General features: G+C 43.4%; 2 protein-coding genes across 2 annotated transcripts in view; one reads left to right on the top strand and one right to left on the bottom strand.

Moving 5' to 3' along the window:
- The window catches only part of slc25a10b (solute carrier family 25 member 10b), a 33,512-nt gene extending 33,205 nt beyond the window's left edge, over positions 1-307 (bottom strand). The window contains exon 1 of the mRNA XM_076286018.1: positions 1-307. This exon is cut by the window's left edge and continues 341 nt beyond it. The gene's annotated coding sequence lies outside the window, so the exon portion shown is untranslated.
- An 11,439-nt stretch (positions 308-11,746) lies between these two features.
- On the top strand, positions 11,747-13,006 carry LOC143118055 (uncharacterized; the record flags this gene model as incomplete). Its single annotated transcript, XM_076279306.1, has 1 exon — positions 11,747-13,006. A coding segment is annotated over one exon (1,260 nt), but the record flags the coding sequence as incomplete, so codon positions are not given.
- Positions 13,007-23,815: the final 10,809 nt, after the last annotated feature.

Raw genomic sequence — 23,815 nt, 5'->3', positions numbered from 1 at the left:
CGGGTTCCGGTGCACGCGCGACATCCCGTTGGCTGGAGTTTGTGTGCGCGTGAGAGAGAGAGAGAGCGAGAGAGAGATAATGTGTGTGTGTGTATTCTCCTCCTCTCTAATCAAATTGCATGATACGCAGTGTCAGTGGTGGGTGCATGGACAGCCAATTGCCTCAGCGAGCGCAGGAACGGCCTCCTTGTGAACGCGGTCCACCCCCGAATGAGCCAAAGGCCAAGGCGACTCTAGCCGACACAGCAAACTGACAAACACGCTTCTCAGAAAATGTTCCGCTTCTTCCTCGGGTTTTCCGCGGTGGTGTCTCACTCACATGCCCTGGTTTCATCACTATTCGAGCGCCGCAAGCTCTTAAAGGTACAGTACTATGAAATCAAGCAGGCGTAGTTGATGAAATAGTGCACTCTGCCTTTAAGAGTTTCCTACATTCTTCGAGTCAACCCTTTTTCTCTCTCTCACTATACAATGAAGGAATCACGCTGTTACATTGTATTTCACACAATGCTATTGCGCAATAGCATGTTCATTACTCCACCATGACACAAGATAGCGAGTAGTAGCCTACTACCAAACACATGAGGCCAATCTTACAAACAACCAGATGCCATTCACAATCCCAAGCACTACAATAAGAAGTCTCTTTGCAGTAGTTTCTTCATCTGGAGTTGCACTAGTAGCCTACAATGCATCAGGTGCATCATACACTTGTAAACATTGGAGTGCTACCAAACGCATGAGGCAGATAGACACATTCAAGTGGATAGAGGGTGTGTGAGAGGTGCTTTTTATTACGGTAAAATATGTTGCAAAGTAAGGTTTCAGTGTGATTTATATTTAAATGGAAACAAGAACAAGCCCCCCCACACACACACACTGATTAATTTCAGATGTATCGCATACAAAACTATCAATTTGTGTTCAATGGGCAGCAATAGCTATAGCTATAAGCAATAGGTATTTTGTTTTTTTAGAAGACTTATGGTTGTCTTGGTCCAAGTCCCAACTCATAGTTCTTAATTGATTATTAGCTTCAGTCAATCCAATTGAATTGAAACGTCATGCCCAGCAATACTCAGCCCACTACACGACACTTGGTAATGCTGAAATCTTGACATATCTACTGTGTCTAGTTTTCCACTACAATGCTACATTTCAAATGTATATTGATTATCAGGTTGGCTATACGGCTACGGCCTTGATTGAGACACAGCGAGGTCACAGTCAAATCAGGCTGAATATAAGAGAACAATGCAGAAGAGGAAAGAACAAAGCTAGGCCACAATACACCTGTGATCTGCCTGACTGGCAAACTGCTGAAGGGCAACAGGTTCATCATCTGTGAGAGACTGAGCAGTAAGTGTGCTATACTGCCTTCATGTGGGCAAAATATGCCATTGCACTGTTAAAATGGCCAATGCATCTGCACCAGCTGAGCTTTTAGTGTTAGCCAAGTGATCCACACTATCCAGATAATTTAAATGACCAGACTGAAGTATATTGTACACAGGAGAACATAAGTGCTACAGATATTAATTTTATTTTAGAAGCTTTTTTAACGTGTGAGTGTGTCACTTTGTCTCATATAACATCCTTCTGTCAGTATACTGTACTGCAGTGTGTTGTATCTAATATTGTGTGAAAGTAGAACACAGTGTGATATTGCAATGCTTTAGAAGACCAGACAATAGGAGACACAAGTGCAGACTCTTTTTTAGTATAACATGTTTTGCTATATTTAACCACAAGCTTCATACATGAAAGCCTTTTCCCAAATACAGATAGCCCATCTAAAACAAAGCATGTTACTTCACCCCCATCACCTGCCTATATACCCTGGTCACCCCTGTCAACCCACAAACTTTGAGTTAAAGGTTTATTTTCAGATAACTGTTTTTATACCAAATAGGATATTTGCAGCTGCAAGCTCTGTGCTGTGAATGTGTCAAGGGGAGGCAGATAAAAAAAAACGTTTTTTAATACCAGCAATTTGATAAAAAATCATTATGTTTCATTACTAATGCTATGATGAGCATGAGTAAGAAGTCCGCACACTGAGCTCCAATGGAATCGATGGTTTAATCACCACAAGTGTAACGTTTCGGGCCAACTTGCCCTTCCTCAGACTAATTACTAATGTTAGTCCAAGACCACAGCAGCCCACCTTAACTTCCAAAAGTTAGAGAAATGGCCAGAGACAACCTACATGCAGTAAAAATGGCAAAGGCTCTTGCTCACTATATTGCTCTCAATTATCATTGATAATGTAGGATTTTGTCGTCTTATCAGCATACTGGAGCTGAAATATGAGATTCCCAGTCACCACTGCATCACACATGTTATTTTATTGAAGGTTTGATGGAGTGAAAAAAGCCTGTTAGAGAAAGTTTGAGAAGCACTGGCATATCCCATGATCAACTATACAGTGGTTATTCTACAGATACATTCTACCCAGGCCCACCCTCACTGTTTTGTCCCAAATCTCTGATTCTCTCTGAAGTGTTGCAGATTTCCTGCTGAAAATCCCCATAGACTTAACATTGCCGATTATTACATCATAATACGGCCATTAAGCAATTAGAATCCTATGGCAGGTGTTCAGGCCACCTGCAGCCTCAGGCTTTAAGCATACAATCTGGATCCTATTCAACTGTTTCCTCTGCCCAAAACTGTTTCAAAATAAAAGTCCTCACTACAATAATTCACTGTTAAACAATGTAACCCATTAAACTACTGAACTTTCTACATTCAACTTTTAAACGGTCTACTTTTAAACAGATGTCCTGCTGCAGCACCCACTGCTGCTCCTGCTGCTACCACTACTCCTCCTATTGGTCCTCCTACGAATCCTACTAGTGCTCCTCATGCTGCTCCTGCAGCTGCTCCTACTATTGTTCCTGTTTCTGCTATTATTCCTACTACTGCTTCTATTGGTGCACCCACTGCTGCTCCTGCTATTGCCACTACTGCGACTCCTACTGGTCCTCCTATGAATCCTACTAGTGCTCCTCCTGCTGCTTCTATTGGTCCTCCTATGAATCCTACTAGTGCTCCTCCTGCTGCTCCTACTGGTCCTCCTATGAATCCTACTCGTGCTCCTCCTGCTGCTCCTGCAGTTGCTACTACGGCTCCTGTTTTTGCTGCTATTCCTACACCAACTGCTGCTCCACCTGCTGCTACTACAGCTGGTTCTCCTACGAATCCTACTAATAATCCCGCTGCTCCTCCTGCTGGTCCTGCTACTACTGCTGCTGCTGCTGCTGCTCCTCCTCCTGCTGTTGTTCCTGCTCCTGCTCCGATTGCTGCTACTACTAGTACTGTTGCTGTTGTTCCTACTCCTGCTCCGATTGCTGCTACTACTACTACTGTTGCTGTTGTTCCTACTCCTGCTCCGATTGCTGCTACTACTACTACTGTTGCTGTTGTTCCTACTCCTGCTCCGATTGCTGCTACTACTACTACTGCTGCTGCTGCTGCTGCACCTCCTGTTGCTCCTCCTGCTGCTGCTCCTACTACTTTAGCTGTTTTTGCTCCTACTGCTACTACTACTGCTGCTTGTAGAACTAGTGTTATTAGTGATATAAAAATTGCTTCAAATGCTTTTACTACTGCTTTTTCAAATAGTGATTTTGTTGCTGTCCCTTTTGTTGATGCCCCTGGTGATGCCCCTGTTGCTGTTCCTGTCATCATTTTCCTCTTTGCCACCCATTTGCTCATCTCCTCGTAGTACCCTTCTCCATTGTTTTCCACCATGGCCTCTATCTTCTCCTTTAGCTCTCTAACCTGATTCCTCTCTTCACTCTTATTGTTGAGGACATGATATCTACCCCCAGCATCTTTAATAAGAGAAGAGAGAGCAGGACGTCTCTGCAGAAACCCCTCCACTGGTTTTCCCTCCAGCACATGTCCAAGAGCACAATGGTGTACTTTAAAACATCTTCACCAAAGTTCTCCTGGATCCACTTCACTGTGTTCCTCTCCTCCTCTGTGGATCTTGCATCCAGTCTGATCACCAGCAGGAAGGCATGAGGCCCAGGAAGAGATAACTTAACACACTTCTGTAGCTCACTTTTCAGCCTATCTGTCTGTTTTTCTGTATAAATTGATCCTGGTGTGTCAATCAAGGCCATCTGTCTACCATTCACTTCAGTTTGCATCTTAGCACAGGTTTCAGTCACAGATTTGATTGAAAATTTTCTTCGAAACAAGGGCTGTCAATCGATTAAAAAAAATAATCTAATTAATTACATACTCTGTGATTAATTAATCTAAATTAATCGCATATATAATTTTTGCTGTGAAAGTATTTTACATTTTTACATTTAAATATATCATTGAATAATCAGCATTAGTGACATTAAAGTTCAAAAACTCTTTTATTATTATTTTAATAATAATAATCTATTATATGACCTAATATGCTGAGGAAATAAATTCAAAAGTGCTTCGGGAAGAAGTTGTTTTTCACATACAAGGTATTTCAGGCAACAGATATAACATAGGGGACACAATGAAAATAAATTAACACTTCCCTCAATGTCAACACTAATTCTTTGCATTGATGTGCGACTTTAGAGTTGATGAACTCCGGTGATATGCAAATTCCTTGCTGCAGACATTGCAGAGGACTTAATTTTAATCAACACTTTATTTTTATCAACACCATCAGGCTGTTGTTTAAAAGTAAATGTTCCAATCAATGATCTAGTCAGCACATTTTCTTCTCTCCTTCATTTTACAGTCTAATGGTTACTGACTACAACGGCTCGGGGTCAAAGGTCATACGGAATCGATTAATCTGCGTTATTTTTTTTAATCAGTTATTTTTTCTCAAATTAATTAATCGAAATTAATCAGTTATTTTGACAGCCCTATTCGAAACATTCTCCTGCCCAAGATGCTGTTTCCTGAGGCACTCTTTCCACTCCCAGTTTTGCCCAGCAGCACAATCCTCAGGGCAGACACTGTGGAAAAACAGTCAAGTCATATATTTCTTAGATGTGTAATTGTAGAGAAAAAAATCCTTTATTAATATGTATGTGGCTACAAGATAATAGTAGTCTGAAAGAGCTAGTCTGAAAACACACTGCAAGACACAAAGTAAAACATTGAGGATACAGAGAGTTTGAAGCTACTTGTAATTAGAGACAGAACAAATAGGAAAGATAGGCAACATTTAAATAGGACATTGTTGGAGTTATTCTGTCAGTTTTAGGAAATAGGCTAGTTGGTTCTGCTCCCCTCAATAAACTATCCTAAGCTACGGTGCTAAGTTAAAGGTGGGTGCATCAGACTGAGTTACTGCACACACAAGGTCAAGAAGGATATGTAATTATGTCAGCTATCTCTGGGATAGATTGTGAATAAGCTCATTTACCAAAAGGTTTGCGTGTTTGGAAATGTACCAGAAGCGTGTGAAGCATTAACCATATGTGTGATTGTTGGCAAGATGGTAGGCGATACAGGAGGTACAAGCTGTTTTGACTTGAAAAACAGCCAGGAACGAAACAGCCAGGAACGAAAGACTTTCAGTGCAAGCAACATAATATAGTTCCTATAGGTCATCCACACACACACACCCATGCTCACTAGCCATGGAGGAAGCTGTCTGTGGACACCACTCCTGCTATATGTTTCATATACTAATGGTGTACACAAAAGAGCTTGTCTGTGGACACCACTCCTGCTATATGTTTCATATACTAATGGTGTACACAAAAGAGCTTGTCTGTGGACACCACTCCTGCTATATGTTTCATATACTAATGGTGTACACAAAAGAGCTTGTCCTACGGGATGCTGTCCATCCGTAAAACCTACTTAGTTAGATGTCATTGTTGTTAAAGTACAAAGTTAAACAACAACATCATTTAAAGGTATACTATGCAGGTTCATGTATTTTTGGCGACTGTAGAGCTCCATCTAGAGTCACGATATATTTATATTTTACTTTGCCGTTGTAAATAGCCTACTTTGCGTACTGTACACAACGAAAAACACTTTTCAGCATCCAGTGAAGGTAGTGTATTGTCTACACTGCACTATATATATTACTGGTTATGCACCACCTGCCTATACTGTGTATATCACATTGCACTTTTCTGCTTTATTGCACTTCTGGTTAGACGCAAACTGCATTTTGTTGTCACACATGTGTATTGTGCATGCATGCGTACATATGTCTACTGTGTGAGTATGTGTCATACGTATGATTACTGTGAATGTATGTGTGTGCGTGTGTATCTGTTTATGCACATGTGTGCACATGGAATGGGTTAACATGACCCCTGGAGGCAAACATACGGAAAAAATTGGTCATCCTAGGCCCTACGGTTCTCAAGATATTCACAGAAAACTGTGTCTGCCCTACCCTCCTTTCGGGGGGTCCAGTACAGCGGGGGGGCTACAGATCAAAACGAAAAACGATGGTTCCATGCTATCCATGTGGGGTTACATGCCCAAAATTTGGCATGCATTCGGAGGGTGTCATAATGATCCTACACTTCCAATTTCGTGCAGTTTTCACCATGTCAGCCAGAGATATTGTGATGAAAACACCTAATTTTTTGCTTTTTAATTTTTAACTAGGTGGTGCTATACATGAAATAAGTGGTAATGGGATGTGTTGACATGACCCTTAAAACCAACATACAAAAAAAAGGTGGACCTCCTAGGCCCTACGGTTCTCGAGATATTCACAGAAAACTGTCTCCGGCCACCTACAGGCCAGTTGGTGTATAGTAACATAAATTAATTTATTGTGTGGCCCCCCATGAACGGAATTCCACGAAACTTGGCGTGCATTCAGAGGGTGTCATAATGATCCTACACTTCCAATTTCGTGCAGTTTTGACTATGTTAGGTCACAGATACCTGCGATTACAACAACTCATTTTTACTTTTTTGTGTTTAACTAGGTGGCGCTATACATGAAATGAGTGGTTATGGAATGGGTTGACATGGCCCTTTGAGATCAACATACAAAAAAAAAAATGGTCCTCCTAAACCCTACGGTTCTCGAGATATTCACAGAAAACTGTGTCTGCCCTACCCTCCTTTCGGGGGGTGCAGTCCAGCGGGGGGGCTACAGATCAAGCTTTGCTGCGCGGCGGTCATAATAAGAACTGACAAAGTAGCCTAACGGTAGGTCTGAAAGACGGAAATATTTTAGATGTGCCAGAGCGAAGATTGAGTTTGTCAGGCACACCCGGGCACACCCATGGCTATGCCACTGAAAGAGAGAGAGAGAGAGAGAGAGAGAGAGAGGGAGACAGAGAGAAAAGAGAGAGAGAAAGGGATAGTGCTTTGCATGTTTGTGTATTTGTTTTGTTTAAAAGGGACAATGCACATCAATTGACATTTTTTGTTAAATTTTAGGTGTCACGATTGGGTGTCCCGGGCACACCCGTGGCTACGGCACTGCATGGCACACACCACTACAAGGAACAACAGGAATTTTCTGGTGAAGCGGACACATTTGATTTGGCATCCAAGATGAAAAACAATTTATTAGCAACGTTTTTTTTTTCTGTTACATCAATCACTTAATATTGGCAGGAAGGTTATTTGTTTTTTTGCCACTCCCAGGTGATCTTGAATTTCCCCTTGGAGATCAATAAAGTATCTAAGTATCTATCTATCTATTTTGATCAACTACAGGGACATTGAGAGAGTGCTGCCTTCTTCCAAGTCCAAATGCTCAATCTCAAAAGTCCAACATCTCATGGGTTCTGTACAGGATCAATCCCTCCACCAAGTTTAATGCAGATCGGACTTGTAGTTCTGTTTTGTGTCAAAGTCAAAGTCAAAGTCAAAGTCAGCTTTATTGTCAATTTCTTCACATGTTCCAGACATACAAAGAGATCGAAATTACGTTTCTCACTATCCCACGGTGGAGACAAGACATATTTTACCAATTTTAAGTCCACAGACAAACATAACATTCAAGTAAACAAAAAAGTAAGTAAATAAGTAAATAAGAGGGCACATATAATGAAAAAATAAGAGCAGCAAAATTTGGTTGAAATTGTGCATAGACAGTCAATAATAAAATACTAGTGCAAAGTCAGGCCAATAAGAGGCTGAGGTAGTTCTGTTTGACCTAAGTAAGAAATAAAGTGGCATAGTGGTGCAAGTTATGTAAGAGCAGCAGAAGTGTTGTGTTTTCAGGACAACAGCAACAAGTTGCAAAGTGTACAAGTGTGCAAGTGGAGTGGTGCAGGCGGCCATTGTGGGTCCAATGTCCAGGATGTTATGTAGCTGAGGGTGGAGGGGGGAGAGGAGGGAGAGAGTTCAGCATCCTAACAGCTTGGTGTATGAAGCTGTTGGTGAGTCTGGTAGTGCGGGAGCGCAGGCTTCTGTACCTCTTCCCAGAGGGCAGTAGATCAAACAGATTGTGAGCGGGGTGACTTGCATCACTCACAATTTTGGTCGCCTTGCGGGTGAGTTGGGTGGTGTAAATGTCCTTCAGGGAGGGGAGTGAAGCACCAATAATCCTTCCAGCTGTGTTCACTATGCGCTGCAGGGCTTTCCTGTTGTATTCAGTGCAGCTTCCGCCCCACACAGCGATACAGCTGGAGAGGATGCTCTCAATGGTGCCTCGGTAGAATGTGGTCATGATGGCTGGTGGAGCACTTGCTCGCCTGAGTTTCCGCAGGAAGTACAGGCGGCGCTGAGCTCTCTTCGCCAGTGATGCTGTGTTGGTGGTCCAGGAGAGGTCTTCACTGATGTGCACCCCCAGGAATTTGGTGCTGCTCGCTCTCTCCACCACAGCACCGTCGATGGTCAGTGGCAGGTGTTGGGTGTGACCTCTCCGGAAGTCAACAACAATCTCTTTGGTCTTGCTGACGTTCAGCAGGAGGTTGTTGTCCCTGCACCACGTGGTCGGATGGTCGACCTCCAACCTGTATTGAGTCTCGTCGCCCTTGGTGATGAGACCCACCAGAGTTGTGTCGTCAGCAAATTTCACTATGTGATTGTTGCTGTAGGTTGCAGTGCAGTCATGTGTCAGCAGGGTGAAGAGCAGTGGACTGAGCACGCAGCCTTGGGGGGCCCCTGTGCTCAGTGTGATGCTGCTTGAGGTATTGTTGCCAACACGTACTACTTGAGGCCTCTGACAGAGGAAGTCCAGTAGCCAGTTGCAGAGGTAGGTACTGAGTCCCAGTTTGTCAAGTTTGCAGATGAGTTGTTGTGGTATTATGGTGTTGAATGCAGAACTGAAGTCTATAAACAGCAATCTCACATATGAGTCTCTTTTTTCCAGGTGGGTGAGGGCTGGGTGGAGGGCAGAGCAGATTGCATCCTCTGTAGACCGTTTGGCTCGGTATGCAAACTGGAAGGGGTCCAGGGTGGGGGGGAGAATGGATTTGATATGTGACATGACAAGCCGCTCAAAGCACTTCATGATGATGGGTGTCAGTGCCACAGGGCGGTAGTCATTGAAGCAGGATGGAGCAGTTTTCTTCGGCACAGGTATGATGGTGGCAGCTTTGAAACAAGATGGGACGATGGCTTGCTTCAGGGAAGTGTTAAAGATGTCTGTGAAGACATCCTTAAGCTCCCCTGCGCAGTCCTTCAGCGCACGACCAGGGATGTTGTCTGGACCTGTTGCCTTACGGGTGTTGATAGCAGCAAGTGTCCTCTTCACGCTGTCGGCAGAGAGGCACAGGGGCTGCTCATGTAGAGGGGGATGGGTCTTCTGTGGGCAGGTGCTGTTTTGTGCTTCAAAGCGAGCAAAGAAGCGGTTCAGGTTGTTGAGCAGAGGGATGTTGCTCTCGCAGCTCTGTGGCGCGGGCTTGTAGTCCGTGAGGGCCTGAATGCCCTGCCATAGGCTTTGTGCGTTCCTGCTGTCTTTGAAGTGGGTGGTTATCTTGTGAGTGTATTCCTTTTTTGCTTCCTTGATGCCACGGGACAGGTTGGCTCTCGCTGTTCTCATGCCAGCTTCATCCCCAGCTCTGTAGGCTTTGTCTCTGGCCCTCAGCAGCCTGAGGACATCCCCTGTCAGCCATGGCTTCCAGTTAGCCCGAGTGATGATGTCTTTTGTGTGGGTCACATCATCAATGCACTTGGTGATGTAAGAGGTTACAGTGTCTGTATACTCCTCTATGTCTGTCTGGTTGTTGTAAGTGGCTGCCTGCTTAAACATTTCCCAGTCTGTTGTGTCAAAGCAGTCTTGAAGAGCATCGGAGGCTCCCTCAGGCCACACTTTTACCTGCTTACGAACCGGTTTGTTCACTTTTACCCTTTGTCTGTATGCGGGCATTAGCATAACAGTGATATGGTCTGAAAGTCCAATGTGGGGGAGGGGGGTGGCTTTGTATGCTCCTTTGTGTGTAGTGTAGACCAGGTCCAGGATGTTATCTCCTCTTGTTGGAAAATCAACATGCTGGTGTAGCTTTGGAAGTACAGTTTTAAGGTTAGCATGGTTAAAATCTCCAGTGAAGATGGTGAAACCGTCGGGGTGTGCCGTCTGTTGTTCACTGACAGCCTGGTACATAATGTACCAGTGTATAATCTTGCCGACAGACAAAAAGCAATGACAAAACTTTCTCAGTTGGGGTAATAGAGCGCCAATTACTGTATGGTTCCCTCCACACCTATTCCAGTTTAATTGAGTTTCTAATTTCTATTCTAGTTCCACTCAGTGGAGGGGGTGGGGCTTAGCCATAGGTCAATTGTGCTTCCCTTAAAAAAAAAAAATGAGGGGGGGGGGGGGGGGCTCTACCCCGGATGACCTTAACCTGGCCCTCATTTTGGGTGGCCCCCCAAAACATGTCCGCAGTATATAGCATCCTGCCCGCACGGGAGTACAACATCGTCAAACTAAAACCTCTGCAATTTCCCCCATTCATTCTCTATGGCGAGTCTTAAAAGTGCACATGTAATACTCTTTTTGTCCACCGGTGGTTGTGGTGCTGTTTTGCGTTTGCCATCGAAAACAATTAAATGTAGGCCTACCTGCAAGAGGCCTATGCTCACTGCATCAGTGCTCAAAGTATTTTAAAAGTTTATCAATTAATTGTTAATAACTAACTAACTTCTATTCAAGTCATATTTCTGGGACTTTCTTGGATAATTATTTCTATTTTTTATTCACTCGTTCAAATGTTCATACAAAGAGTTCACAAAGTTCTCATCAGGTGACTGAAAGTTAGAACGGTGGTCATTTCAGACCACTTCAGCACTTCATAAAATTCTCATAGTTTGAGAACTTTAAATTACTTGTAGGATATTCACAACTTGCTGTATGCAAAGACACAGAATTCAGAGTTCACACATTTTTAATAAAATATACTCTTGGGACTCCCTGCTAATACTTTTGGGAATGCAAACGTTTTCTTTTTTTATTAGTATTATTTAATTTTACACAGATATGGCATGATGACAATATAAACACAGCTAACAATGGTATTAAATTGCAATAGCCTATGATTAAATGTAATAGAATATTCAACTAAGGTAGACTGCTGTTCACAGCACTAAGCTATTTATGGTTACTGATATAGAACTACTCCGAGTCTCTGGCCCTCTCTTGGAGCCAGGCATAGTGTGCTGGCCCTCGGAAGAAAAAGTTTGGGGACCACTGATGTAGCTTTATACATCCTTACTACATTCATGTGGATCCTTGATTTAGTGCTTTTTACTATCCTTATTGGTCAGTTGGATTGTTATTTTATCATCCTGTTTATGTTGTAGTAGTGTATGTAGTGTATGTTGTGTGTGATGATGAATCTTGAATTTCCCCTTGGGGATCAATAAAGTATCTATCTATCTATCTATCTATCTATCTATCTATCTATCTATCTATCTATTCATATACTCCCTCACTCTCTCTCTCAGAAATATTAATGCTCCTGCTACTGCACATCCCACTGCTCCTCCTGCTGCACTTACTGCTGCTCCTACTGGTCCTCCTACGAATCCTACTAGTGCTCCTGCCCCTACTCCTGCTCCTATTGGTCCTACTAGTGCTCCTAACACTGATACTGCTACTGCTACTACTAGTGCTGCTCCTATTGGTCCTGCTATGAGTCCCGCTAGTGCTCCCCTTGCTGCTCTTCTTGTTGATCCTATTGGTCGTCCTGTGAATCCTACTAGTGCTCCTGCTCCTACTCCTGCTCCTACTACTGCACCTCCTGCTGCTCCTACTGTGCCTATTATCGGTCCTGCTACGGAACCTATGAGTGCTCCTCCTATGGGTCCTACTAATGCTCCTCCTACTGCTCCAGCTCCTATTGCTGCTACTGTGACTCCTGCATCTGCTCTTACTGCTGCTATCACGGCTACTGCTTCTACTCTTATTGGTCCTCCTGAGAATCCTACTAGTGCTGCTGCTGCTGCTCCTCCTGCTGCTCCTGCTACTGCTATTGCTCCCACTGCTGCTACTGCTGCTCCTCCTATTGGTCCTCCTGCATATCCAACTAATGCTCCTGCTGCTCCTCCTGCTGCTCCTGCTACTGCTGCTGCTACTGCTGCTGCTATTACTGCAGCTATTGCTGCTCTTCCTGCTCCTGCTCCTACTAGTGCGCCTACAGCTGCACCTACTACTGTTCCTGCTCCCGCACCTGCTGCTGCTATTACTGCTGCTCCTGCTCCTGTTGTTGCTGCTGCTGCTATCAGTAAATCACATAATGGTCCAATGATAAATCCTACTAGTGCTTTTCTTGTTGCTGCTGTTCCTACTGTTACTGCAATTACTCCTGCTCCTGCTACTGCACCTACTGTTGCTCCTACTGCTGCCAATACTGCTCTTCCTATTGGTCCTTCTACGGAACCTACTAGTGCACCTACTACTGCCCCTGCTGTTGCTCCTAATATTGCTGCTGCCTTTCGTCTTCCTTTTTCTGTTGGTGCCCATGCTTCTGCTTCTTTTATTGAATATTTTAACACTTGTTCTGATGCTTTTACTACTACCTTGACAAGTGCTAGGACTATTGATAGTACTACTCTTACTGTTCCTGACATGATCTCCCTCTTTGTCTCCCATGGGCTCATCCACTCATAGTACCCCCCTCCATTTTTCTGCACCATTGCCTTTATCTTCTCCAGTAGCTCTCTGACCTGAGTCCTGTCTTCACTCTTATTGTTGAGGACATGATATCTACCCCCAGCATCTTTAATAAGGGAAGAGAGAGCAGGACGTCTCTGCAGAAATTCCTCCATTGGTTCTCCCTCCAGCATATCTCCATGGGTGAGGAGCACTAAGGTGTACTTTAAAACTTCTTCACCAAAGTTCTCCTGGATCCACGTCACTGTGTTCCTCTCCTCTGTGAATCTTGCATCCAGTCTGATCATCAGCAGGAAGGCATGGGGCCCAGGAAGAGATAACTTCATTAGGTCATTTTTCAGCATATCTGTCTCATTTTCTGTATCAATTGATCCTGGTGTATCAATCAACATAATCTGTGTACCATCCACCTCAGTGTGCATCTTAGCACAGGTTTCAGTGACTTCTATTTGAAAAGTCCCCCTCCCCAGGATGGTCTTTCCTGAGGCACTCTTTCCACTCCCAGTTTTGCCCAGCAGCACAATCCTCAGTGGGGACACTGTGGAGAAACAGCCAAGTCACATCTTACTTAGAAATTAACTGTATTTGTAGATACAAAATCCTACATTATTTGTGCAGCTACTCTCAGATAGAAGTGAAGCTAAAATGCCGCACACTGGTGGATTTACTTTGCTGGGGTCTGAAGATGAATTGTTTAAATTAAATGATTGTATGAATGGAACATATCGCTCTTTGAAGTTCACCATGGAATACAATTGTGAAAAAATAAATTTTTTAGACTTACTTATATCTGTGAAGGTTGAAAACAAATCGGAAAGATCCATTTACAGAAAAAACAACTGATAAAAACACAATACTACATTAAGTTTTCATCCAGATCATACTATTAAGAACATTCCCTATGGAAGAATATGTAGCAATGAAAAGAATCATGAGATTAAAATACATGAAATGTCCTAACGTTTTAAACAAAGAGGGTTGAGGGATGAACCACTAATTGATCAAGCAGTTGAAAAAGGCTACAAAAGAGACAGAACTTTACTACTAAACCCGACACCTAAACACACACAGTAGAGTGACTTTTGTGAATATTCTACAGCATCAAAGCAGGTTAAAACAAATAGTCAATAGACATTGGAAACTTTTACAATGTGACCCCAGTTTAAGGGCTGTATTTTGCACCCTGGCGCATGGCGTAATACTCGTTTTCCACCTGGCGCTGTTTAATTCCTTATTTTGCACGTTTATTTTTTAAACAATGCGCCCAGGGGTGTGGCAATTAACAACTTAGGGAGTGGCTTAGCGCATTGTCTAAAATCGCTATTGTACACCTGGTCAGAAGTCTATGGCGAGTAGTTTATATGTTATTGTTATGTTATTTTAACAGTCATATTGGCGGGTGCACAACGCACCATCCTTCTATCATCCATGAACGCACACCAGCGCACGTCCATGCAAAACATTACAAATTGCACGGTTACAATGGGAAACATAATTAGAATAAAGATATTACGAAATACTGTACATCTCATGATGAGTAGTTGTTCACCATCATTTGCAAATTGGTAATGACGGTTAAAAGTGAATAGGGGAGAGGCGAGAGGCACGTATGGAGCACAGCTGAAGACGCACTGTCACGAGATATAAGCAACTCCTCTGCAGGATAAATGTTGTTTTATTCAGTCATTTGAGCAATATTAGGATAAGTGCAATGCTTTTTCCAGCCTATGTTTTTTGGTAACCCATTGTCAGTCAATAGTGAAAGTAACTGCATATAACTGTCTTGTCGTTGACTGACACCATGGTGAAGTTAGTTTCACTTTGCCAATGAGTTCAAATAATAGAGTGCAAATGTGTGAAGGCAATTCTAGGTTTTAGTAAAGCATGGTTTAGTGGAATGACTATTCCATACGGTCTCGCAAGCAGCCTCTTTCAAATGTGTCGTTGAATGTCAAAATGCCGATGCATTTTCGCGCTTTGCGCCGGTAAAGGGAATGGCAGATGTCATTCTCATTGGTTTAAATAATGTTATACGCCCCAAACACACCCATGACTGATTAAAAAACCTAGGGACACCTTGTTGCGCCATGCGCTCGACGTTTGATAACGAAAACCCTCCCAATGTGGACTGGACATCCTACTAAATTTGAATAAGCTTTTGACGAGTGATGATGCGCTTTTGACTGTCATGATAGGTCCCTAAATCATCTATCGTCACTGAAACCCCACTTCTGTTTTAAAAGAGGAAAGAACATTAAGGACATGGTGGTTAGCTCTACATACATGGAAACACCAAAGGCGAATTGGCTTGCTCAACAAGTATATGGAAATTATAGATGTGGGAAAAATGTGCACATTGTTCCCATACTTTCGACACAAAAACATTTAGTCACCCACACTCAGGCAAGAAACACCAAATAAAATACTTTATTAATTGTCTGTAGACACATGTAGTATACATGCTGAAATGCCCGTGTGGACGAATGTACATTGGACAAACCAAACGTAATTTAAAACTAAGAATTGCAGAACATAAAGGGGCAATAAGAAATGGAAATATGGATTACGCCATAGCTAGGCATTATAAAGAGATGAACCATGGACCAGCCACCTCGCTAAAATTCATTGGCATAGAACGAGTGAAACCCAGCCCAAGAGGGGGTAACTTGATTAAACAACTGTTACAGAGAGAGGCATATACATGAATTAAATACAGTAGAACTCCATGGCCTGAATTAATTACAAGATTTAATTGTATTTTTGTGAAAATCTTTTGGTATTTGCACAATGCATATTTGCACACTGGTATTTATGATATATGAACCTGATATGTATGAGTGTACTGATTGATATTGGATTAATATTGATATTGGAGTTACTGATGATATGTGAACCTTGGATATGTTGTATGTGAATATTGGTATGAGATGTGAGCATTGGACTAGAATTGAACTGCATATGGACATTGTTGTTCGTAATGTACAGACTCTGGATGTAATTTAAGTAATATTTGCAAATTGGTATTTGCACATTGCATTTTTGCACATTTGATATTTGGACATTGCACTTTTACACTTTGGTAGATGAGTTTGTTATTGAAGTGGAACCTACTCTTACATTATGTCTTGAATTTGACCTTGGAAGTGATATATATGTGTACATGGATATGTATAACAATGTGCATTTTAAATGTTTATGTACTCAGGTTTTGGGCATTGTTGTGGGTAATGTGTGGACTATGGATGCACTGTAATGTATGTGAACTTTGATGTGAGGACTTGGACTGGATTATATGGGAGCCCAGATTGTTAATTGGGTGGTATCTTGCACTAATGGGTGTGGTCATGTGACCTGGTACATCACCTATATCACCTGTCGATGGCATATGAAGATTAATAGTTAACCTGATGAAGCATCGGCGAAATGCGTCATTCACTGAAAAATAAACCAGCAAAGTAAATCCACCAGCAGTGTGCGGTGATCTTTCACTTTTTCGAATCTTATTGACGACTGCACATCACCAACATCTGGAAATCAGAATGCTGTGCATAGGAACTTTATCCTTTTTAGTGGTCAGAATAACAGTCTGGCTATCTGACATGTTAGGAGACTTACAACAACACCTGTGATGTAGATCACTGAGGATACAGAGAGTCTGCAGTTTGAAACTACTTGTTACTTGCTACCTGTACACTTTTTATTATATTGCTGTACTCTGTAGCTTACATGTTATTATATTGTTGTAAGTTGCTTTGGATAAAAGTAAATGTAAATATAGCTGCAAGCAGCAATGAGGGGGCCAAGCAGAATAGGCCGGAGTAGCCACGGCGACAAGATAGAACTCAGCAGACATCGTGATCAACACTTTCAACAAGTGTCACATCAAACATAACTGATTTTGTAGGGCTGAAACAGGGCTGAGTATTGCCACCGCCTCCGCGAGCCAGCCCCCCCACCTAATCACCCCTGCCCGTCCCACCCCGTCCCGCCCTACCACGCACGCATTAGAATGAACTGGATGGAACATGTTGTCATCAGTTTCACATCCAAAAATAAAAGATTGATAAAACACATCGCAACTACAGATCAAAATGCAATATTGCTAATTGCAGCACCCCCTACAGGTCAAAGGTCAACACATTTTTTGAGCGTCCTCCTAATGGGGTCCTGAACCTATGTAGTAAGTTTGGTTATGATACATGGTAGGGTTGCTGAGATATGAGCTCACTTCCTGTTTGGCGGCTTCGCCGCAAGTTTCGATTGGCTGTTACAGCCGAATGCTACTGTCAATCGTTCTGAAATGCGAGGCACTGATAAGGCATGGTCTGAAGATGGTCTCTGCCAATTTTGGTGAGGATCTGTTGAAATTTGTGACCTGCGAAAATTTGTACGTGTTTTTAATTAAATCCAATATGGCGGCCGAAGCAATTATGATGACATCACAAGTTGGCTTGGGTCGGCCTAAGGACCTCCAACAGTATTACCAGACACCACTAGTGCATTTTAATTCTAAGCACAACTGCAGCTACAGGCCAAAAGACATGTTTCTTAATTACAGCGCCCCCTAGAGGTCAAAGGTCACCAGATTTCTTGAGCGTCCCCCCGATTGGGTCCAGAGTCCATGCACCAAGTTTGGCTTTGATACATGCAAGGGTTGCTGAGATATGAGCTCACTTCCTGTTTGGCGGCTTCGCCGCATATTTCGATTGGCTGTTACGGGCGAACGGTTTGAGTTCCGAAGACGAAAAGGAGTATCTTTTGTGAGGCTTGGGCTGAAGATCATGTGTGTCAAGTTTGGTGACGATCGGACAAAATTTGTGACCTGTGAAAACCTTTTAGTGTTTTTGATTAAATCCAAAATGGCGGAAAATCCATCATGGCGGAAAATGACGTCATAGGGTGCGTTGAACTCGGCTTGGTCCAAGGATTCCAACGATACCTCATTTTTGACAATCGGCCATACGGGTCAAAAGTTACGTGCGTGAACGCAAGTCCAACTTTGGCCTGTTGGTGGCGCTAGAGTGCTTGAGGTGCCATCATGAAACTTGCTGACATTAATCATTGGACTGTCCCTAATCAGTGTGCCAAATTTCACAACTTTTCACCAGACGGTTCTATGGGCTGCCATTGACTTCAATGGCGGAATAATAATAATAATAAATATAGCTGCAAGCAGCAATGAGGGGGCCAAGCAGAATGGGCCGGAGTAGCCACGGCGACAAGATAGAACTCAGCAGACACCCGCAATCAACACTTTCAACAAGTGTCACATCAAAACATAGCTGATATTGTAGGGCTGAAACAGGGCTGAGTATTGCCACCGCCTCCGCCAGCCAGCCCCCCCCAACTAATCACCCCTGCCCGTCCCACCCCGTCCTGCCCTGCCCTTGCACGCACGCATTAGAATTAACTGGATGGAACATGTTGTCACCAGTTTCACATCAAAAAATAAAAGGTCGATAAAACACAAGCAACTACAGATCAAAATGCAATATTGCTAATTGCAGCACTCCCTAAAGGTCAAAGGTCACCAAAGTTTTTGAGCGTCCTCCTAATGGGGTCATGAATCCATGTAGTAAGTTTGGTTATGATACATGGCAGGGTTGCTGAGATATGAGCTCACTTCCTGTTTGGCGGCTTCGCCACCAATTTCGATTGGCTGTTACGGGTGAATGCTTTTGTCAATTGTTCCAGAAATCAATATATTGATAGGTTATGGTCTGAAGATGGTCTCGACCAATTTTGGTGAGGATCCGCTGAAATTTGTGACGTGCGAAAACTTGTAAGTGTTTTTGATTAAATCCGATATGGCGGCCGAATCAATTATGATGACATCACAAGTTGGCTTGGGTCGGCCTAAGGACCTCCAACAGTATTACCAGACACCACTAGTACGTTTTAATTCGAAACACATCAACAGCTACAGGCCAAAATGCATTTCTGCTGATTGCAGCGCCACCTACAGGTCAAAGGTCACCATATTTTTTGAACGTCCCCCTGATGGGGTCCTGAGTCTATGTACTAAGTTTGGTTATGATAGATCAATGGGTTGCTGAGATATGAGCTCACTTCCTGTTTGGCGGCTTCGGCGCAAATTTTGATTGGCTGTTACGGGCGAACGGTTTTAGTTCCGAAGACGAAAAGGAGTATCTTTTGTGAGGCTTGGTCTGAAGATCATGTGTGTCAGGTTTGGTGTCGATTGGACAAAATTTGTGACCTGTGAAAACTTTTTAGTGTTTTTGATTAAATCCAAAATGGCGGAAAATCCATCATGGCGGAAAATGACGTCATAGGGTGCGTTGAACTCGGCTTGGTCCAAGGATTCCAAAGATATCTCATTTTTGACAATCGGCCATACGGGTCAAAAGTTACGTGCGTGAACGCATGTCCAACTTTGGCCTGTTGGTGGCGCTAGAGCGCTCAAGGTGCCGGTATGAAACTTGGTGAAATTATTCATGAGACTGTCCTTGATCAGTGTGCCAAATTTCACAACTTTTCACCAGACGGTTCTATGGGCTGCCATAGACTCCAATGGCGGAGGAAAGATGTTAAATAATAATAATAAATATAGCTGCAAGCAGCAATGAGGGGGCCAAGCAGAATAGGCTGGAGTAGCCATGGCGACAAGATAGAACTCAGCAGACATCCGCGATCAACAGTTTCAACTAGTGTCACATCAAAACATAACTGATTTTGTAGGGCTGAAACAGGGCTGAGAATTGCCACCGCCTCCGCCAGCCAGCCCCCCATCTAATCACCCCTGCCCATCCCACCCCGTCCTGCCCCTCCCCGCCCTTGCACGCACGCATTAGAATGAACTGGATGGAACATGTTGTCATCAGTTTCACATCAAAAAATAAAGAATCGATGAAACACATCAGCAACTACAGATCAAAATGCAAAATTGCAAATTGCAGCAACCTCTACAGGTCAAAGGTCACCAAATGTTTTGTGCGTCCTCCTAATGGGGTCATGAATCTATGTAGTAAGTTTGGTTATGATACATGGCAGGGTTGCTGAGATATGAGCTCACTTCCTGTTTGGCGGCTTCGCCATCATTTTTGATTGGCTGTTACGGAAGAATGCTTTTGTCAATTGTTCCAGAAAGCAATATATTGATAGGTTATGGTCTGAAGATAGTCTGTGCCAATTTTGGTGAAGATCAGATGAAATTTGTGACCTGTGAAAACTTTTTGATGTTTTTGATTAAATCCAATATGGCGGCCGAATCAATTATGATGACATCACAAGTTGGCCTGGGTTGGCCTAAGGACGTCAAAAAGAATTACCTGAAACCACTAGTGCATTTTAATTCTAAGCACAACAGCAGCTACAGGCCAAAAGGCATGTTTCTTAATTACAGCGCCCCCTAGAGGTCAAAGGTCACCAGATTTCTTGAGTGTCCCCCTGATTGGGTCTTGAGTACATGCACCCAGTTTGGCTTTGATACATGCAAGGGTTGCTGAGATATGAGCTCACTTCCTGTTTGGCGGCTTCGCCGCAAATTTCGATTGACTGTTACAGCCGAATGCTTCTGTCAATTGTTCCAGAAAGCAACGCACTGATAAGGCATGGGCATGGTCTGAAGATGGTCTCTGCCAATTTTGGTGAGGATCCGCTGAAATTTGTGACCTGCGAAAACTTGTACGTGTTTTTGATTAAATCCAATATGGTGGCCGAATCAAGTACGATGACATCACAAGTTGGCTTGGGTCGGCCTAAGGACCTCCAACAGTATTACCAGACACCACTAGTGCATTTTAATTCTAACCACAACTGCAGCTACAGGCCAAAAGGCATGTTTCTAAATTACAGCGCCCCCTAGAGGTCAAAGGTCACCAGATTTCTTGAGCGTCCCTCTGATTGGGTCTTACGTCCATGTACAAAGTTTGGTTATGATAGATAAATGGGTTGCTGAGATATGAGCTCACTTCCTGTTTGGCGGCTTCGCCGCAAATTTTGATTGGCTGTTACGGGCGAACGGTTTTAGTTCCGAAGACGAAAAGGAGTATCTTTTGTGAGGCTTGGTCTGAAGATCATGTGTGTCAGGTTTGGTGTCGATTGGACAAAATTTGTGACCTGTGAAAACTTTTTAGTGTTTTTGATGAAATCCAAAATGGCGGAAAAACCATCATGGCGGAAAATGACGTCATAGGGTGCGTTGAACTCGGCTTGGTCCAAGGATTCCAACGATACCTCGTTTTTGACAATCGGCCATACGGGTCAAAAGTTACGTGCGTGAACGCACGTCCAACTTTGGCCTATTGGTGGCGCTAGAGCGGTTGAGGTGCCATCATGAAACTTGGTGACATTAATCATGGGACTGTCCCTAATCAGTGTGCCAAATTTCACAACTTTTCACCAGACGGTTCTATGGGCTGCCATTGACTTCCATGGCGGAATAATAATAATAATAAGAACAAATAGAAACACAATGGGTGCCTTCGCAGCTTCGCTGCTTGGCCCCCAAATATAGCTGCAAGCAGCAATGAGGGGGCCAAGCAGAATAGGCCGGAGTAGCCACGGTGACAAGATAGAACTCAGCAGACACCCGGGATCAACAGGGCTGAAATAGGGCTGAGTATTGCCACCGCCTCCGCCAGCCAGCCCCCCCCCACCTAATCACCCCACCCCGTCCGACCCCGTCCTGCCCTGCCCTGCCCTGCCCTTGCACGCACGCATTAGAATTAACTGGATGGAACATGTTGTCATCAGTTTCACATCAAAAAATAAAAGATTGATAAAACACATCAGCAACTACACATCAAAATGCAATATTGCTTATTGCAGCACCCCCTACAGGTCAAAGGTGACCAAATTTTATGAGCGTCCTCCTAATGGGGTCATGAATATATGTAGTAAGTTTGGCTATGATACATGGCAGGGTTGCTGAGATATGAGCTCACTTCCTGTTTGGCGGCTTCGCCACCAATTTCGATTGGCTGTTACGGGCGAATGCTTTTCTTGGCCTGGGTCGGCCTAAGGACCTCCAACAGTATTACCAGACACCACTAGTACATTTTAATTCCAAACACAACAGCAGCTACAGGCCAAAAGGCATGCTTCTTAATTACAGCGCCCCCTAGAGGTCAAAGGTCACCAGATTTATTTAGTGTCCCCCTGATTGGGTCCTGAGTCCATGCACCCAGTTTGGCTTTGATACATGCAAAGGTTGCTGAGATATGAGCTCACTTCCTGTTTGGTGGCTTCGCCGCAAATTTCGATTGGCTGTTACAGCCGGATGCTTCTGTCAATTGTTCCAGAAAGCAAGGCACTGAAAAGGCATGGTCTGAAGATGGTCTCTGCCAATTTTGGTGAGGATCCGCTGAAGTTTGTGACCTGCGAAAACTTGTGCGTGTTTTTGATTAAATCCAATATGGCGGCCGAATCAATTACGATGACATCACAAGCTGTCTTGGGTCGGCCTAAGGACCTCCAACAGTATTACCAGACACCACTAGTGAGTTTTAATTCTAACCACAACTGCAGCTACAGGCCAAAAGGCATGTTTCTTAATTACAGCGCCCCCTAGAGGTCAAAGGTCCCCAGATTACTTGGGCGTCCCCCTGATTGGGTCCTGAGTCCATGTACTAAGTTTGGTTATGATAGGTGAATGGGTTGCTGAGATATGAGCTCACTTCCTGTTTGGCGGCTTCGCCGCAAATTTTGATTGGCTGTTACGGGCGAACGGTTTTAGTTCCGAAGACGAAAAGGAGTATCTTTTGTGAGGCTTGGTCTGAAGATCATGTGTGTCAGGTTTGGTGTCGATTGGACAAAATTTGTGACCTGTGAAAACTTTTTAGTGTTTTTGATGAAATCCAAAATGGCGGAAAAACCATCATGGCGGAAAATGACGTCATAGGGTGCGTTGAACTCGGCTTGGTCCAAGGATTCCAACGATACCTCGTTTTTGACAATCGGCCATACGGGTCAAAAGTTACGTGCGTGAACGCACGTCCAACTTTGGCCCGTTGGTGGCGCTAGAGCGCTTGAGGTGCCATCATGAAACCTGGTGACATTAATCATGGGACTGTCCCTAATCAGTGTGCCAAATGTCACAACTTTTCACCAGACGGTTCTATGGGCTGCCATTGACTTCCATGGCGGAATAATAATAATAATAAGAACAAATAGAAACACAATGGGTGCCTTCGCAGCTTCGCTGCTTGGCCCCCAATAAGAAATCATAGAAACACAATGGGTGCCTTCGCAGCTTCGCTGCTTGGCCCCCAATAAATATAACCGCAAGCGGTGATTTACGGGGTCCGAGCAAAACGAACATGATGGCATAGCTTTTTAGTTTTACATATGCTTTGATTGTTTGGGCACAATTGTTCAAAAGAAACGTGATCGTATTTCGGTTATCGGATTTCAGTTACCGGATTTCAGCTATCGGATTGGATCAAATCTTGAAAATGGGTTGTTCAAAGGGAAACAAGGATCCTGAAATTGGATTAGATCACATAATCTATTCATGGTTTTGATCTGGATAAAACCTTCACTTTGTGTCGTTCCAAACTTTTGAGTTGGATTAGAATAAATTTGATGCATAAAATTAGGATTACCCTGTGCTGTAACATTATAGTGTGCTAACCTCCACAACCCAACAGTATTCTAACAATACTTGATTCTACAGGACTATTTATTTGTTGTGGATAAGATGAAGGGTTTGATAATGGAAGGCAGTGTTTCCCACAGAATTGAATTGTATTTGTGGCGGTGGGTTCTGTGTCGGAGTCAATAAGATAAACAGCGTATAATTATACAGTTATACTTGCCTTGCACTACAAGTCCATATTGACAAGT

This window comes from Alosa pseudoharengus, unplaced genomic scaffold (assembly GCF_046254945.1).
Source record: "Alosa pseudoharengus isolate Yale_2024_CS ecotype anadromous, Long Island Sound unplaced genomic scaffold, YU_APseudo_1.1 YU_APseudo_1.1_scf_1, whole genome shotgun sequence".
Lineage (NCBI taxonomy): Eukaryota > Metazoa > Chordata > Actinopteri > Clupeiformes > Clupeidae > Alosa > Alosa pseudoharengus.
Note: the sequence above shows the minus strand (reverse complement) of the source record. Positions and strands in the feature narration are given on the sequence as shown.